General features: G+C 53.7%; 1 protein-coding gene across 1 annotated transcript; it reads right to left on the reverse strand.

Annotated features, from left to right (window-relative positions):
* Nucleotides 1-5,929: 5,929 nt before the first annotated feature.
* On the reverse strand, nt 5,930-12,432 carry LOC115850589 (serpin A3-8-like). Its single transcript, XM_030852282.2, is given in 6 exon segments — nt 5,930-6,125; nt 7,169-7,315; nt 9,828-9,966; nt 9,969-10,013; nt 10,016-10,099; nt 11,781-12,432. Coding segments are annotated over 6 exon segments (1,263 nt in total).
* Nucleotides 12,433-15,478: the final 3,046 nt, after the last annotated feature.

Raw genomic sequence — 15,478 nt, forward strand, 5'->3', positions numbered from 1 at the left:
CTGGGACGTAGAGGATCCTGGGAAGATCTTGGTCCACAGGGGCCCCTGGAGGGAGGGCTGACTTAGACTCTCTGACTAGCCAAGCTGAGTCTGTCTGTTCCCGGGGCTGAGCTAGAGCAGGAAAACCAGAGAACTAAGGTCTGTCCCAGGAACCTCCTAGAGGCTCAACACAACCAGTGTAGGGAGAGAGACCACTTGTCCTTCACAATTCTACCTAAAAAAATCTAGTGCGGGGCTTCCCTGGTGGCGCAGTGGTTGAGAGTCCGCCTGCCGATGCAGGGGACACGGGTTCGTGCCCCAGTCCGGGAAGATCCCACATGCCGCGGAGCAGCTGGGCCCGTGAGCCATGGCCGCTGAGCCTGCACGTCCGGAGCCTGTGCTCCGCAACAGGAGAGGCCACAATGGTGAGAGGCGGATTCCACTCTGCTCCTCTTACAGATACTGCTGGCTGCCAGCAGTCCTTGGCTTGTGTCAGGCGCTCGCAGCAGGTGCACAAGGTACCGGCGCTTCTGTTCAGACAGGCTGTCTGCTAGATGATCCGCTCATCTGGTCATGAATCCGCCTCCCACCAGGCTCTGGGTTCAGTCCTGACTCCACCACCTACCAGCTGCTTGACCTTGGGCAGCTCCCTCACCTTCCCAAGCCTCTGTTTTCTTCTCTGTCAAATGCAGATGTGAAAACAGCGCCTTCCTTCCTCACTGGGCTGTGGTGAGGATGAAAAAAATATTCTGTAGATCAGGAGAAGAATTTGAAAAAGAATAGATACATGTATATGTATAACTGAATCACTTCATTGTACACCTGAAACTAAAACATTGTTAATCAATTGTACTCCAATATAAAATAAAAAGTTTAATTAGTTAATTAATTTAAAAAAAGAGGTCATGACCCTGAAGCATTTGCACAGCGCCTGGCACAGAGCAGACACTCCGAGAATCAGTAATATCACTCATTACTATTACTTTTGTCATTGTTGTTGTCCTTTCCTGCCCCTGTTTCCAGACCAAGGAGCCCCGAGGACGGAGATCCGTCGGTGGTAGCTGCTGATCACCGTGTTCATGGCTGTGGCTCACTGTCTGGCCCTGGTTAACCAAGAAGATTCTGATCTCACCAACCCCAGCCCCCAGGACAGCCTTGGGCTGCCCCCAATTCTCCCAGAGCAACGTAGGCTTTGCTTTCAGCCTCTACAGACATTTGGCTTTGGGTGCTCTGGACAGAACACTCCCTTCTCCCCAGTAACCATCTCTTTGGCCTTGGACGTGTTCTTCCTCGGGGCCCCAACACCCAGCAGGACCCACCTCTTGGAGGGCCTGGTTCAACCTCAACGTGGGGTGCGAGGCCCAGATCCAGGAGGGCTTCCAGGATCTGCTGCTCAGATACCCTGACCGTGGGCTGATGCACATTTAACGGCCCGGGCCCCTGGAGGCCACGCAGTAACAGATGGAGGCCCAGAAAAGCATCCACAAGCGTGCAGAGGCAGATCCTGGGGAAGTTCGAGGCCTGCGTGGAAGAGCTCGGGATGACACTACAGCAGTCCTGGAGAATCACGTGCTCCTCAGAGGTGAGAGAACATATATCCAATGTGGAATCTCCATCTCGGAGTCAGGGCTGCAATACATCACAACCCTCCTTTCCACAGCATCTGAGAAGCCTCCCTTGCTGACTTAGACATAGGAGGCAATCAAGAATTTTCTGCCCACTGAATCCTTGACGTATCTGCTTGTACACCTCCAGTGATGGGGAGCTCATCATCTGTCCCATTTTATTGCTACTTGTTGAGTTTCTTTCAAAGAAATATTTTGCACCTTCAGTGTGCATGACAACTGCCTGGGGAGATTGTTTAAAATCCTGCACTTACCCCAGGAGACTGATTTAGGGCAGGGGGAAGTCAGGGACACTGCATTTAAGCTCTCCTTCCTTCCCCTCTCTGGTGATTCTTCTGCAGGAGGGCTGTGATCGCCACTTGAAGTAACCCTGGAAGCAAGCACTAAATTAAGGGGCATGAGTCCCCTTCCTCTGGCAGGTCCCAGGAGGCATGGGTTAGAACAGGAAGAATCCCAAAGCCTCAAGGTCTTTTATTTCCTCCAAAAGAGCCAAGAGGATTGTATGCTTCCCTCCTTAATCACGCTCTTAATTCAGCATTGAATTCCTTCTCCTCACATTTGTACAGTGCTCTGTGGGTCTCAAGTGGTTTTTGACAGCCACAGTCTCTTTTGACCTTCTCATCCGCTTGAAGTTGATAAGGCTAAAATTAATGGTCCTATTATACAGATGAACAGACAGACTAGTTCTTTCTTTTTTTTTTTTTTTTTTTTTTTTGCGGTACGCGGGCCTCTCACTGTTGTGGCCTCTCCCATTGCGGAGCACAGGCTCCAGACGTGCAGGCTCAGCGGCCATGGCTCACGGGCCCAGCCGCTCCGCGGCATGTGGGATCTTCTCGGACCGGGACACGAACCCATGTCCCCTGCATCGGCAGGCGGCCTCTCAACCACTGCGCCACCAGGGAAGCCCGACAGATTATTTCTTAAAGAAGAAAAGTTATTTCCTGAGCCAGTAAGGCATTACTCATATACACATCTATGAACACTTGTCGTGTGTTATATGTAAGTGTTTACACATGCACATGCACACGCAATCTAAGTATGAAGGCTTTAGTATCATGCCAGGCATGGGACATTATTAATTTTTATTGAATTATCTTCACATCCCAACAAGGTAGACTGTTGTGTCCATTAAGGGATAAGAAAACCGAGGCACAAAGATTAGGTAACTTGCCCCAGATCTGAAAGCCTGGCAGAGCCTCGCCTTCAGATCCACACCTACCTTCAGAGCAGCTTGTACCACAGTGATACATATTTTCCTCTAAAATTAACCACCTTCCAGAGAGGCTGAGGGGCCCACGGAGAGCAGTAGTATTTACATATCATAATACTTTTACGCTATTGTAAAATATTCATCCCCATTTTACAAACAAGGAGAGAGAAGCTCAGGGTGGTCAGGGGCTCAGTCCCCCCAGGGTCACACAGGTAATAAAGGACATCAGGAGTAGGTTATGGAGCCAGGCTTGATGTGCAGAGTGTAGATTCCCACATTCCCATGGGCTGCCAAAAGGGTGACCCCTGCCTGTTCTCAATTCTCTCCAAAGGTGACATTGACATTTGTCTTCACCTCGGGGTGTGTTCAATCCCCACATATTTGCAATTTTCCAAAGCAAACCTCTGAAAAACTAACAAAGCTGGAGGCATCCCATTTCCTGATTTCAAACTGTATGACAAAGCTATAGTAATCAAACAGTATGGTACTGGCATAAATATTCACATAGATGAAAGGAACAGAATAAAGAGCCCAGAAGTCGACTCTTGCACATACAGTCAATTAATATTTGACTAGGGATCAAAAAACCAATCAATGGGGAAAAGATATTCTCTTCAAAAAATGGATTTGGGAAACTATATAATCACATGCAGCATCCCTGCTGGGTGTGCAGCCCCAGGTTAGGGATGGGGTCAAGTCGCCTCTATTCACTGTCCCTTAGGACTTGTGCCACGCTGCAGCCCTGGTGCCTGTCGCCCCACCTCCTGAATCTTTCCTAAGCTCACACAAATGGGCCCAAGGTTACAGGGTCTTTAAAGCACACAAGCCAACTCCAGCCCAGATCTCACCACCCTGAAGGCTAAACTCCAGAAAGGCCATCTGCACACCCTCTCGCTCTCCCTCCCTCCCCCTCCAGCCCAGGGCAGGCCTCCCCTCACTCTGTTCACCCTGCCCTTGCCCCGTCCCCTGTGGCTTTAGATCACTGCATCCCATGGACCATTGATCCTTCCCTACCCCTAAGTCCCCGCCGCTGTCCCCTGGGTACCTCTCCTGTGGTCCTGGGGTGACAGCTTTCTTCCCATGCCCCTCCCTCCTCCCCACTCTGTTCCTTCTCCTCGGTGCCCCACCCTTTCGGGTGCCCTCCCCTTCTCACCCCATGGCACTCAGCTTAGGGGACCTCCTCCCCTCAGCGCTCACCTGCCCATCCTGGGGGACGAATCCTCATGCTTCCCTCCAGCCCTGATTCTCTCCTGAACTCCCCTGAACAGATCCCTTGGCTGTCTCCAGGGAACCACACATCTGGGATCTGAATGTGAGAGTGTCCCCTGCCCTCCTCCCAACATGCTAGGGGTCCTTCCTCAGGGGATGCTTTGTCATCATCTAGGAGCTTCTTCCCCACGTCCACTCACAGAAACATGGGTTCTCCTCCCAGCCTTCCACTCATCCCTGCTCTCCCTCTCCATCCTGGGCTTTGGCCCCATTTCCTGCAACATCCCGTTTAATGTCCAGCCTGCATCCCTGTCCTGGCCCTGAATTGCTTGTCTACACAGCAGCTGGAGTCATTTTTCTACTATGCCAATCTGCTCGGAGAGACCCTCTGTTCAAATTCCTTTAAAGCTGCCCAGGGGTCTATGGAAACTTTCCAGCATCCTTACTGGGCTGCCAGGCCCCCAGTGGTCCACCGGCTCCATCATGGCCCCATCACCTCTGCAGGCCCTCCGCTTCCTGCTCCAGGTCTGCCCAGCTTCCTTCGGGTTCTTGAAAATGTCTTTCTCCTGCCAAGGACATTCTCCTCTCTGTTTACCCTACCGCATTTTATTCTTCCTCTGATGGCAGCACAAAAAGCACGTCCTCCAGGAATGGCTCGCCGACTTCCCAGGCTGAGTTTGATCCTCTGTCAGCTTCCAGAGCCTTGTTTCATCATCCGTGTTTCCCATCAGTTCCTAAGTCCCATGAGGGTCACTGCTGTGAAAATCTTTGAGGGCAGATTCATTCTGTGGTTTAGAGTGTTTCTCTGATCCGGGAGGTTGGGATAACATCCTGCCGGCAATAATTAGTAGCTGTGTGGCCTTGGGGGAAATGACTGAGCCTCTCTGTTCCTCAGTTTCCTCAGCGGTAAAATGGGATGAGTAACAGCCAGTATCTCATGTGATCATTTCAAGGACTAAACGGGTTATTCCAGGCAAAGGTCTGAGCAGGCTGCCTGGCAGAGAGATCTCAACCGTTCAGTTGTGGGTGACGTCATCATCTATGCCGGGAGCTGACCTTCCTGGAGATGACACAGCCCCTGATCACATCAGGGACATGAAGAACCAAGTGGGTTCCTTTTATTGCAGGTGTGTGTTTATTGACCTTTTGCCCCCATACCCCCGTTCTGGCTGCTGAGGGGGAATCCTCTGTCAGGCGAGTATGTGGAACTCGTCAGGTGGTGAAGTAGCTCGTCTGGGAACCTGGAAGTAGTTGGTCTCCCAGGTTGAGGTGCTGGGGGGCAGCAGGGGAGACCCTGGGGGGAGGCCCAGCTCAGCTGCAGGAGTGAGGGGTCCAGGGGCTATGCCAGAAGAGGTGAGGGTCAGAGCCCCTGCAATGTCAGCACGAGGGCACATCCTGGGCCCTGGGGGATGGAAGAGTGAACCTGGACCTGGGACCAGAGCCCCCGGAAGTGGGCATCGGGCAGCAGGGACCCCTCCCAGCCCTGGGTCTGAGGTCCAGTGGGCTTGGTCACAGGCACAAAGCCTGCTTCTGGGTCGGCTGGTGAGGCAGAGGCTGAGGGGCCCAGAGTCTGGGGCGGGCTGAGCGTGTGTGGGAGGTCGGGGGGCTTGGCCTCGGGGCCCAGGCTGCCCATGGCATGGGATCATGCAGGTAAGGGTGGAGACACACGGGAAAGAGTCCAGTCCAAGGAAGGTGGCTTATTGCTCTTGTAGGGCTCAGAGCCTCCTTCTAACCAGGACACAGACTCCCTGGGCATGTGAAACCCCCAGCAGAGTCACTGTCACCTTCACCAGGGTGAGCAGGTGGGACCAGGCAGGGGGCTCCTCGGGGCACAGGGACCAGGCCGCCCCCAGGGAGCTGGGCACCCAGCTCCTTAGCGAGGGGACCCGCCACTCAGGGGAGAGCTCTAGGCTTGACTGGGGTTGGTGACTTTGCCCAAAACGATGATGCTCTGGGTGTCTTTCCTGAGTATGGGAAACACAAAGGGCCTGTTGAAATGCATAGTGATCACTTCTCTAGTCTTGTAGATCAAGTTGCTTCCCATGGCAGCAGCTCCTTCCATGCCCTCCTTGCCCACGTCAAACACAGCGCTGCGGACCACCGGGGGGACCCCAGAGCATTACCCACCAGAGACGAGGTGGGTGGGAGGTGAGCAGCTGCCTGAGTGCCTCCAAGGGGACGGACATTCATCCACCTTCTGCCGCTGGCCGTCACTGTGCTGTCAACCTGTTCCACTTGTTTGTCTCTCCCAACAAACCTGTCAGCTGGTTTGCATAGTCGTGACGCACAGATGTGCAAAGTGCAGTCAAAGGCTGTGAGTGCTGGGCCAGGGTCAGAGAGGAAAAGAGCAGGGGTTCCCTGATCTGGACCCCTCTCTGTCTGAGTCCAAAACACCCCCCATTTTAGGGGAGGGGGCAACTGTCACAGGCACAGGCAACTGTCCACAGTCCCCGCACGTCAAGGTAGCAGATGGGCGGACACTGCTTTCTGCTGCCCTCCTGCCCTAGCGCTCAGTTACTTTGCATAGGAAATGGCTTCCCATCCCTGGACCCCGCAGGCCCCTTGGCACATACACCTCCTTTACCAGGTCCTTTGGCAGGTGGGGTGCAGGGGAGGCTGCAGGGCTGCCCAGCCTCCCCCATTCACTCTGACTTCTCTGCTTCTAGGATCACAGTACCAGGGGCCCTGGTGTTCTTGTCCTGTGCTCTTAGTATATTTCCATCACGATGGAATATACTGTCCTGTAGCTGTTGTTAGTACCTATTACCTCTTACCTGCTCTGCTAGACATAGCACATGAGCCAAGGGCTATAACGCTCCTTTTAAAGATGAAGAAAGTGAGGGGTACGGGACTTGAATTACTTATTGCATAGGCAGTAAAAGTTGGAGCATGAGACGGGGGTTCACAGCTGATTCCACCCCAGGCCCTCCCGCTAGATGGGCTTCCATGTCACAATATGTTGCAGGGAAGGTGGGACCACCCCCAGGATGGTTGTAACCAAGCCCTTCTGAGGAGTCCAGGGAAGGTGACTGAGTAAAGAGAAATACAGTTATTTTACTCATTCAAGTTTACACAAAACTCTGGCTGGCCTTCACCATTCAAGCTCCCATGTGGAGATGAATTGTCCAAAGTTTAAACACCCACCTGGGAAACCACCAGCGCCTCTGCATCTTTAATGTCTGACTGGCCAGCTGCCGGGGGGAAGACTTTCCCCATGCCCATCTGGGGAAGGATGTCTTGCAGATCATAATCGCTGGAGATGGAAAACTTTGGAAGGAGGGGATGAACTCTTCTTCTAGGAAATGAGAAAAATAAACCTGAATGTCTGCTGGACTGAGAGCCTGCCTTTCTCCCATGTCTTGGCGTGGTCTTCCTTGGTTTCCTCTCCAACCACCCACTTCTTGCTGGAAATACAGGTTCTTTTCCACATTTTCTTTACCCCTCCTGCTTACTCTCCTTAAACTGTGAATTATGCATTCCCATAGGCAGGAGTCTAAAATGCCAGGCAGTGCACCAGCACCACACCTGGCCCTGCTTCGTCCCTGCAAGCCTGTAGGGTGCAGGAAACACCCTAACTCCAGCAGCTGCGAGACTGTGCTGGGGCGGCTGCTCCATGGGCACCAGGAAGGCTTCCTGCAGGAGGCGGCATGGAGTCTGAGTCCCGGAGGAGTGAACGGAGCTGACTGGGTGAAGAGGAGTCCAGGAGGCAGGAGGATGCACTTGCAGGAAAGAGGGAAGAGAGAAGGGCTGCCCCACAGCACAGAGGCAGCGTGAGTGCAGGCAGTGGGGAGGGGAGGGGCCGGGAAGGGGCTTGGGCGGGATGTGGAGGGCTGGGGGCTGCATTCAAGGGCCTTGGGGACCTGAATCAACCAATCCAACATCTCGATCTTGTCTTCCCAGTGAGCTCCTTGAGGGCAGGGATGCATCTGCTTCTGAGCAGAGGTGGCAGCAGGTTCTTGGAGCAACAGATGCCTCCTCTCTCTGTCTCTATTTCCCTTAAGACTCTTGTCACGGTGTCAGCTCTTACAGATGCCAAATAGGAGGAGGCTGTGGCTCCCATTAAACGTTGAGTCCCTTGGGAGCAGGGAGGTACCTATTCCTCCTCATAGGCCATCTTTCCTCCCTCCCTCTCTCCCTCCCCCCGCCCTTTATCCATTCATTCAACAGATTCTTAGTGAGCGCCCTCCATGGGCCAGGAATGTGTAGATGCTGGTTCCCCCAGTGCTTGTAAATCAAAGATGTCTGATGAATATTCTATCCACTTACAACTATTCACTGAGCCCCCGCCCTGTGGTAGCTCTTGGTACTGGAGGAAGGAAAGGGTTGGGAAGGGAGTACATGCAGGGGGAGGGTGGGTCCCGTGTCCTGGAGTCTCCTGGGATCTGCAGTGAGGAGGGGCTGAGAGTCAGGCAGCCCCAAGGCGCCTGGTCCCCTGGACAGGGGTTGGGGAAGGAACTGCAGCCTCAATGTCACGTCTAGGCAGGTCTCTCATTCTTTGCGGTTTATAATGTACTTTCCACACCTGTTACCCCTAGGATCTGCATAGCTGCCCACAACCTTCCCTATCTCCGCTGCAGCAGACACTGCGCCCAGAAGTGCCTCTCCCTCTGCTGTCCCCCTTGTTATTGGTCTCCTGTGTCTGCACTCAGTTTATCCAGAGCCCGACCCCTTCCGCCCTTCCCGGTTCCTCCTGGTGTATCCCCAGCGGCTCCCCTGGGTGAGTGCACTGGGCACCTGGCTGGCCTCCCTGCCTCCATGCTGGTCCTCGGCTGTCTGTTCTCCACTGGACGACCTGGGTGATCCGTTTAAAACATGACTCAGATCGTTCACTCTTTGGCCCAAAACCTTGTGATGAGTCTCTATTTCCCTTAGAGGGGGGTGCGTCGAGGGGTCTGCAAGGCTCCAAGTGACCTGAATCCCCCCTGGGGTCCTGACCTCTCCCAACTTTCCCTCTCACTCCCTCTGCTCTGCTGCTCTGGCCTCACTAACCCTCAACCACACCAGGCTCCCTCCTGTCTTACAGGTTTTGCACTGGCTGTTCCCTCAGCCAGGAACGCTTTTCCAAACCATATGCACATGGCTCAATCCCTCACCTCAAACATCACCTAAGGGCCACCCTGCTTACAATCACAAGCTACTTGCGGGCCCCATTTTTTCACGATTTTACTGTGCTTTACTATCCCCACCTCCCCATTTCTCCCCTCTCAAATTAGCAAATAATTTACTATATTTATTTCCTGTCTGTCTCCTCCAACTGCAAAGTAAGTGCCCGTAGGGCAGGGAATTTACTGCTTTATTCGCTGACCTACCCTCAGAGTCTAAATTAGTCCCTCAGACGTAGCTTGATCTTCATTCATTCATTCAATCAGTGCTGAATGGTTGAATGAATAAATGAGTGAATTAATGTTTAGCCCGTGCAAAGCTGATGCTCACGTCTGTCTCACCTGAGCCCCCAACTGATCCCAGTCCCATCCGCCCCCCTCCACCTGCAAGAGGTGGAGCCACAGAGAGAACAGCATGAGTGTCGGGGGTTGTGTGAGGATCCTCAGGACTCAGCGCATGTCAGTGTCAGAGGAACCCTCAGCCCCGCCCCCTCTGATGTCATCATCTTAGAGAAGGAACAGCTCAGGCCCAGAGCCACACAGGCAGCCAAGGGCAAGGTCAGCCCTGGACGGGCCCTCCCACCTCTGCCCCCGCCCCTGGACATTACTGAGGCCCGGGGGCTGCGGGTCCGGAGTCCTGGAAGAGGGGGAAGGGCCGAGAAGGCAGGTGGGCCCACAGCTCCGGGTCCTGGGGACAGTCACCTGGGCTGCAGGGAGTCTCTCCACCTCCTCAGCGTCTCTGGGAGCAGCTTGGCCTCCAGGTCGTGCATTTTGCCCTCGTCAGGGAGGATGAAGGGCGCGCTGTCGTCGCTGGTGTACTTGAGCTCCAGCACGGTGCAGGCAGCTCCTCGTCCCGGAAGTAAGGCGTTTCCAGGCCCCCAATGGTATCATGGGCACCTCCACTGTCCTGTTCTTGTTCACGTGGAACTCTGACTTATGAGTATGGCTGGGATCAAAGGGCTTCTTCCACTGGACTAGAGGTGGAGGGACAGGTGAGGGGTCTGTGGTGCAAGGGCTGCAGGCGTCTCACTCCTCTGCCCTGGTCCCTGAGCAGGGGAGACCCTCCCCACACCAGCAGCCCCCCACGTGCCTCTAGGGATGGCCCTGCTAGGTTTGCACATATACCTGGGCAGGTGGGTAGGCCCTTGGGGACGGGGGTGAGCCCAGAGGTCTGGATTGGGAAGGGGGACATGAAACAAACCTGGTTAATTGTGCTACGTGAGAAACCAACAGGAACAGGACAGGGCAAGGGAGAGATGGAGTGAGGCTGGGACTGCAGAGAAATGGGAGCTCCTGGTCCTTAAAGGGAACAGTGTTAGTGACCAGTGGCTAGTCACTGGCTTTGCAGGGAGGACACATGTCCTCGCAGCCTTGTGAGCCAGGCTGAAGCAGGAGCCACATGGGTACCAGGAGGGCAGGGCGGGGTCAGCAGAGGAGAGAGCTGGGGTCTCCCCGCAGGAGGATGGAGCATTCAGTGATGGGGGCTTCTTGGGGAGATTAGGGCCCTGGGGCTTCATGGAGTGTGTATCCACCCCCGCTTCCTGCTTTGTTTCCAGCCCTGCCTGTGTCCCCAGAGTTAGAGGCAGGAGCAGAGGGAATGCAGGGCTGGCTAGGGTGCCCCTGGTGGGGAGATTTCGGAGGATAAAATCCTAGGACAGTGCAGGGTTATAGGAGAGGAAAGCACAGGAGACTCGAAGAACAATTGTAGCAGGCCTGGCCTGGATTCCTTTTCCAAAGAAATGCAATTCTGTGCCTTCATTTATAGATGAAAACACAGACCCAGGAAGGGTAGCCCTGGGCTCTGCCAGGAGCCCCCAGTACAGGGCTAACTTGTTTCCCCACAGCTAGTGTCTCTTAGGCACCTGACCACGCCCAGATTCGATGATAGTTTTTCCTGTCCTTATCTATTCTGGGTCTCTATTGCACTACTGGCTCCATATATGAAATCTATCTGCCTTCACTCTGACCCTTATGAATTTCCAGGCTGAGGTTTGCAATATCGAGTTTCTATCAATGGGACTGGGCACCGGTCCAACTAGAATCTGGGAAAATACACTGCCCTGGATATTGTCTTCCTGCGACTTTCCCCAGATGGTGGCCTTGTCATTCCCACCCTCAAGATGATAGAAGCACACAACTGAAGAGCCTTGGGGTGTCCAGGCTGCTCAGAGGCTGTCACACCGTGAAGATGGCTGCCAGCCCCACCTTAAGCCCCGGAGACCAAGACCCTTAGAGGGAGCCCAGGTCAGACACAGCCCACAGTGTGCACAGCAGAGGCCTTCCTGAGCGTGTCCGAAAGCATCTCAACAGGCAGGAACCTGGAGTTCCCGGCCACCCCGGAGAGAGCTGAAAGAACAGCTTCTTCTTTTGGCAGCCAGGCAAGCTGAAGTCAGAAAAAAGTCTCTCTCTGCCTCACACAAAGTAGCGGCTCCTCTGCACTCATGTCCTGTAAAGTGAAGTAGAATTTGGATAAAGCTAAAGTAGACGAAGCCTATGGTCGGGGCGGGGCCTTGGTGCCTAGGCTCCCCTAAGCCACGGGGAGCCCCTTCTGTAATGGTTTGCTAACAACACAGGTGGCTGAGCCAGAAGAGACATAGTCCCGGAGCCTCAGAACTAATTTCGTTTATCTTCCCGAACCCCATTCTGGCCACTCACCTTTAGAGAAGACGTAATTCACCAGCATCATCTCTGTGAGCTTGTCAAGGTGCTTGAACAACTCCACAATTTTCCCCTGCGTTTTATTCCTCACATAGTCATTGATGAGCTTCTTGGCAGTGTCGGAATCCCGGAAGTCGGTGGAGAAGGCCTCGGAGGCACACAGCGCCCGGGCATCTTCCCTGAATTTGTCCAGAAGCTTCAGCTGCTCCTGGACGAACATGGCGTTGCCCACGCTCAGCTGCAGCTGGTCGCTGAGTCGGCCGAGCGTCTGCAGGAGGTGCTGGAAGCCCTGGTGGATTTCTGTCTCGGGGGTCTCTGTGAGGTTGAACTTGAGGCCTTCAAAGGTCTCCGTCAGGGTGGGTCCGCGGGCCCCCAGGAACAGGAAGGCCAAGGCCATGGAGACGCTCAGCGGGGAGAAGATGACGTTCTCATTGGAGGTCTTCAAAGCCAACTGCTTGTAGAGGCTGAAGGCGAAGTCGGTGTTGCTGGAGACGAAAGTGTGGTCGTCCACAGGCGCCCCTTTGTATTGGTCCTCTGGAGTCACATCCTCCGGGTCAAGCCCGCCGCCTGGGAGGCAGTGGACACTGGAGCAGAGCCCAGCCACCAGGAGCCCCAGAGCCAGGAGGGGGGACATTCCCTCTGCCCTCATCTCTGAAAAACAAAGCTCCTTTAAGTCTCGGTGTGTCAGATGATGGCCCAACCACCACCCAGTGTCCCCACGTGGTCTCTGTTCTCTCTGCCTCTGCTGCTTTGTGACCTCCCAGTTCTAGGCACCCTCCTGGGCTCCCAACATACATGAGGAGCCTTTGGGCTCCCTCTCACCCTTTGAAGCAAGTCTTGTAATTGTTACCAATTTCCCCAATGGAGAAACTGGGCACAGAGAGGGAAAGGGGCTTTTCCAAGGTCACCCAGCAAGGAAGTAGAGGAGCGAGGCTGAGAAGCCTGGGTTGCCTGGCTCCAGGGGGGAGCTGGTGATGGGTGTGAGGTGCTTTCCAGTGAGAACCCATCCCCCTCCTGCTGGGAGAGCAGCCACCGTCAGAGGGGACTAGGCAGCAGGGGCTCCGTTTCCACTATGTCCCCTGTCTGCCCCCCAGGACGGAGCCCTGGACTGAGTCAGAGGACACAGCACCTCTCCCGGCCTCTTGATGACAAGCGTGTAGCCTTAGGGGGGCACTCTCATTGTGGTACCTCGTTGCAGTGAGAGTTCGGTGAGAGAGGGCACCGCAAGCAGCAGAGCCAGCGCTGGAGCCTAGGTGGCCCTGATCAGTGTTGCTGTAAAGAACAAGGAGGGTAGAGTGTTCTCTTCAGCCCCTGGCAGGTGGACACATGGTGGTTGATTCCACCGTAAGCTTGGAAAAGCCTCCTAGTGGGGAGAAAGCCGGGTGGGCTCAGAGTCTCCGAGTCCTGGGCAAGGATTTCATTTTGGCCATTTGTGAGTGCTGTGTGTGACAAGCAAGTGACTGAACCTCAGGTCCCATCTCTGTCCATGTTGAATGGCTCAGGTGACATGAAGTATGAAGGTTCTGGGCTCATAAGAAGAGTTCCAACGGTGTCACCTCCACATGCCACCCTCTTTAGGACCTTACAAGCCAGAGCTGTGATCCGTGGGGACAGGAGACAGAGCTACTGCCTGGAAGCCTCCAGGAGAGACTGAGGTCTAAGCTGGTGACCTCAGCAAACAGGACTGTTTACCTCCAGCCTCTGCCCCGTCATCTCAGAGTTCAGAGGAGAAAGGGCTTCTGGGGTGGTGTGGGGGAGGGGAGAAGAAGGGAAGAGAGAGAGAAAAGGGGCAGAGGAGGGAGAAGAGAGTTGGGAGGGGTGGAGGGGCGGGAGCTGAGCTGAGTCTCATCCAGAGGCCGGTGGAGAGGCCTTCGGACAAGCCAGGGGACAGAGGTGATCAATTGTCCCAAATGTCAGTTTCCTCAGTGCTGATGCAACCATTTCTTTCAAAAAAGAGTCAAACATTATCCCCAAAATTATTTCTGGAGGAATAGTACCTGTGTATTTGGCCTGGTTGGAGGGCTCTGTTTCTGAGCAATCTGTCTTTCCAGTGCTGGACAGACTCACCTCCTGTCTGCTTGGCTGTGGGGCCCTTCAGGGACAATGTAGCCCAGGAAACCCCCCTGGAGACCTTGTAGCCTCTGCCCAGAGGGACCCAGGGCACTAATTCTGTCCACCCGGCCCTGTTGAGAGCAGCACCCTGTGCCGGACAAGGAGACGCGCCTCATGGCCCTGGTGGGAGTTCTGACCCTGGCGGTGGATGCACAGCTATATGGGGTGCACAGCTGGCTCGAATCAGAATCCCACAGAGGGACTTCCCTGGTGGTCCAGTGTTTAAGACTCTGTGCTCCCAACGCAGGGGGCTGGGGTTCGATCCCTGTTCAGAAAACTAGATCCTGCATGCTGCAACTAAGAGCCCTCATGCTGCAACTAAATATTCTGCAAGCCGCCACGAAGATCCCGAGTGCCCCAACTAAGACCAAGTGCAGCCAATAAATAAATAAATATTAAAGAAAAGAAAAGAATCCCCCAGAGTCAAAGGCAGAAATGACCCCAGAAGCCCTGGTGGCATGTCCCTCCCTTTGCAGAATCAAAACTGAGACCCAGAGAGAAGGCTGGTCTTCAGAGGGCGCAGAAGCCTCCCAGCATCGTGACACAGGTCCTCCCGCCTCCCTCCTGCCTCATGTTCCACAGGCCCCATGCAGAGTACTAGAACCACCCTAAGAAAGGTTTCTCCAAATGTGGGAGCGTCACAGATTAACTGCCTGGGAAAGCGGGACGTGGGGAGTGGATCCAGAGCCGCCACCTGCCCGGGATGCTGGATTCTCATGGGTGCTGCTGTCTATTTATCCTGCAAAGATCTCCTCCCCTGCTTGCGAAATGTCTGCGGGGACAACACAGTGTTCTGTCCTCAGACTGGAAATGGGCAGATGACCATTCCTGGTAACAAGATTTATTAGATCTATTTGAACAACCTAGTTACAGAAACTGCTTTTGGTCCCTTAAAAAAAAATAAAAAACCTAAACTAAAAATAAACAAAAAAAATTTTCCTTGAGAGTGTTTTCTCCTGTTTAATTAAACTCATTGAGGAATGTGTGAAAGGTCAGAATATGGAAAAAGGGACTTTGAAAAATCCTCATGACTACTGTTCTTTTTTAGAAAAAACATCAACTCTTCTAAGTTTTTCCCCCTTTCTGTGATTTACTCATTGAGGACCATGTAAAAACCCAGAAAATGGAAAGAAGAATATTTGAAAATATTCCCCAGAATTGTATCACTCTGGGACATCCCTAGCGAACATTATCTTCTGTTTCTTTTATGTCATTTTTCTTATGTTTGTTTGCGAGTGTGTGTATATGATAGGGATCTCCAAACACAAACTCAGATAACTTTAAAATGCAATACACCTTATATGTGTATAGCTCGACTGGCATGTTGAGACACTCCCCCATTCCCAGAGTCGGGGTGTTAGCCCGAGGGCTCCCTGAGAATGTCAAAAGCACGAGCGTCAAAGCACAAATATCTGGGGCGTCTTGTCTCTGGCGCCACCTGTCTTTGCAGTCCTGCTGTGTCTGGGCCTTTGTCCTGGGTTAACCCTTCACTATTGGTTCACCTTAAGAGCTGGTTGTCCTTCATCCTTGATTTTGATGTCTCCTTACATTCTCTTTGAAGTAATCCCAGGCCTTTCTTTGGC

This window comes from Globicephala melas, chromosome 2 (genome assembly GCF_963455315.2).
Source record: "Globicephala melas chromosome 2, mGloMel1.2, whole genome shotgun sequence".
NCBI lineage: Eukaryota > Metazoa > Chordata > Mammalia > Artiodactyla > Delphinidae > Globicephala > Globicephala melas.